Raw genomic sequence first — 1,682 nt, 5'->3', positions numbered from 1 at the left:
TTAATCATTATTATTCATATTAGGACGAAAAGATCAAACACGTTCAACGGTTTATATATCCAATAAAATTATTACACCCGATTCCAATTTACGTTCCACAGAAATGAAGCAAATAATTGCTATAGCTGAAGGCAGCTTCAGCAGCTAGAGCCAGCTTCACTACAATCCTGAAAAATAGAAAAATCTCAATGACTCCTAAAATAAGGATTCTAACGATCTAACTTAGGGTGGTCAACCCTGCTATACAGATGTAAAACTTAAAAGCTTGACAATAACGAAAGTCAGTGAGTGAAACTACAATTGAAACATTAGAAAAACAGAAATGTGGTCTCTAAGGAGGATTTTGAGAATTTTATAGAAGGGAAAGAAAACAAACACGCACTGAAAGGTGCCCACGTAGGCTGTTCACTAATAAGAACAATCAGAAACAGCAAATGCAGATTCTAGAATACTCACCGCCATAAAGGCTTTGGACATCTTGTCCTCACTAAAAACATAGAAGGCAAGGGGTTGACCCACAGAAACATATAACATCTCAACAGATGAGTGACGTGAAACGTCGGGGTAATTCATGTTATCTCAAATGTTCGCTGAGCGAGATCTTGGAACAAAGAATGCAACCAATAGTGCAAATACAATTAAGTGAACAGATGCCTGCTATGGAAACGGCTGAGGGAATAGGGAGTGAAAGGCCAACTCCTAAAAAGATCATGACTCTTTATGAGGTTAGCTTTTTTGGTGTAAGAAAAAAGAAGGACTCATTGACTGATTTCCAGTACAATGTATTATTAGGAGTCAGACAAAGATTTGTGCTTTCCCTAGTTCTATTTATTGCATGTTTGGACAGTGTCCTCAAGGAGGCAAATACACATTTGTAATAATAAAAAAAAACACGAGCGAATATGGACTCGTGTTAGCCGATGACCAGAGCATCTTAAATTCCAATAGCTTATACATGTAACAATATACAGAGAGCCTGAATGAAAAGTACAAAGATTATCAGATGAGAATTAGCGTTGCCAAAACAGAAGTAAAGAAAGTCAACTGAAATCCAGGCCGTTTAAACAATCGACGAGGCACAACTTAAACAGGTTGAGGATTTTAAATACCTGGGCAGAAGATTGGAGAGCAACATTGAAATGAGGACCCAAAAAGCAAATGCAGCAATTTACCATATGTCACCACTACTCACCCATAAAATATACCTATCAATCGAGGTAAAAAAAAACAACACCCTATCAACAACAATGGTTCCTCCCAAATCTGACTTACCAATGACAAACATGGCGGCTAAACATGGGACGAAAAGAGGTCTTCCACAAGAATATCATATCGACCAGATGCCACTCATCTGGCCCTTGACCTAAATGCATCCTCCCCCCCTTCGACACCTAGCGATAGCAAAATTAAAAGTGGATGGATGGACCCCGGGGTGTACCTAGCGAAATTGCAGTTTTAGGATAGGTGGACCCCAGACCAATGAAAAGCTGTCTGACGTCGTAAAAATAGGATAAGGCTTAAAAAAACAACAACAACAAAATAAAGAAACGAAAAAACATGGCGAACAGACTCGGTTCGAATTTAAAAGTATACTTTTACCTAAATAGCAAATCATCATTTTTCTTTTTTACTTTAAAAAAAGTGATTGGTTTGCTTTTCTTTTTTCTCGGTAAATCCTCGTA

At 37.9% G+C, this 1,682-nt stretch overlaps 1 protein-coding gene across 1 annotated transcript in view; it reads right to left on the bottom strand.

The window, feature by feature from the left end:
* LOC118478305 (lectin ADEL-like) overlaps nt 1–1,285 on the bottom strand; it is a 4,595-nt gene extending 3,310 nt beyond the window's left edge. The window contains exon 1 of the mRNA XM_035971695.1: nt 1,273–1,285. Within this exon, the coding sequence (XP_035827588.1) occupies nt 1,273–1,285 (13 nt within the window). The remainder of the gene's footprint in view (nt 1–1,272) is intronic.
* Nucleotides 1,286–1,682: the final 397 nt, after the last annotated feature.

Source organism: Aplysia californica, unplaced genomic scaffold (genome assembly GCF_000002075.1).
Source record: "Aplysia californica isolate F4 #8 unplaced genomic scaffold, AplCal3.0 scaffold00483, whole genome shotgun sequence".
Taxonomy (NCBI): domain Eukaryota; kingdom Metazoa; phylum Mollusca; class Gastropoda; order Aplysiida; family Aplysiidae; genus Aplysia; species Aplysia californica.
The sequence above is the reverse complement of the archived record's forward strand: the minus strand, read 5'-3'. Positions and strand labels throughout refer to the sequence as shown.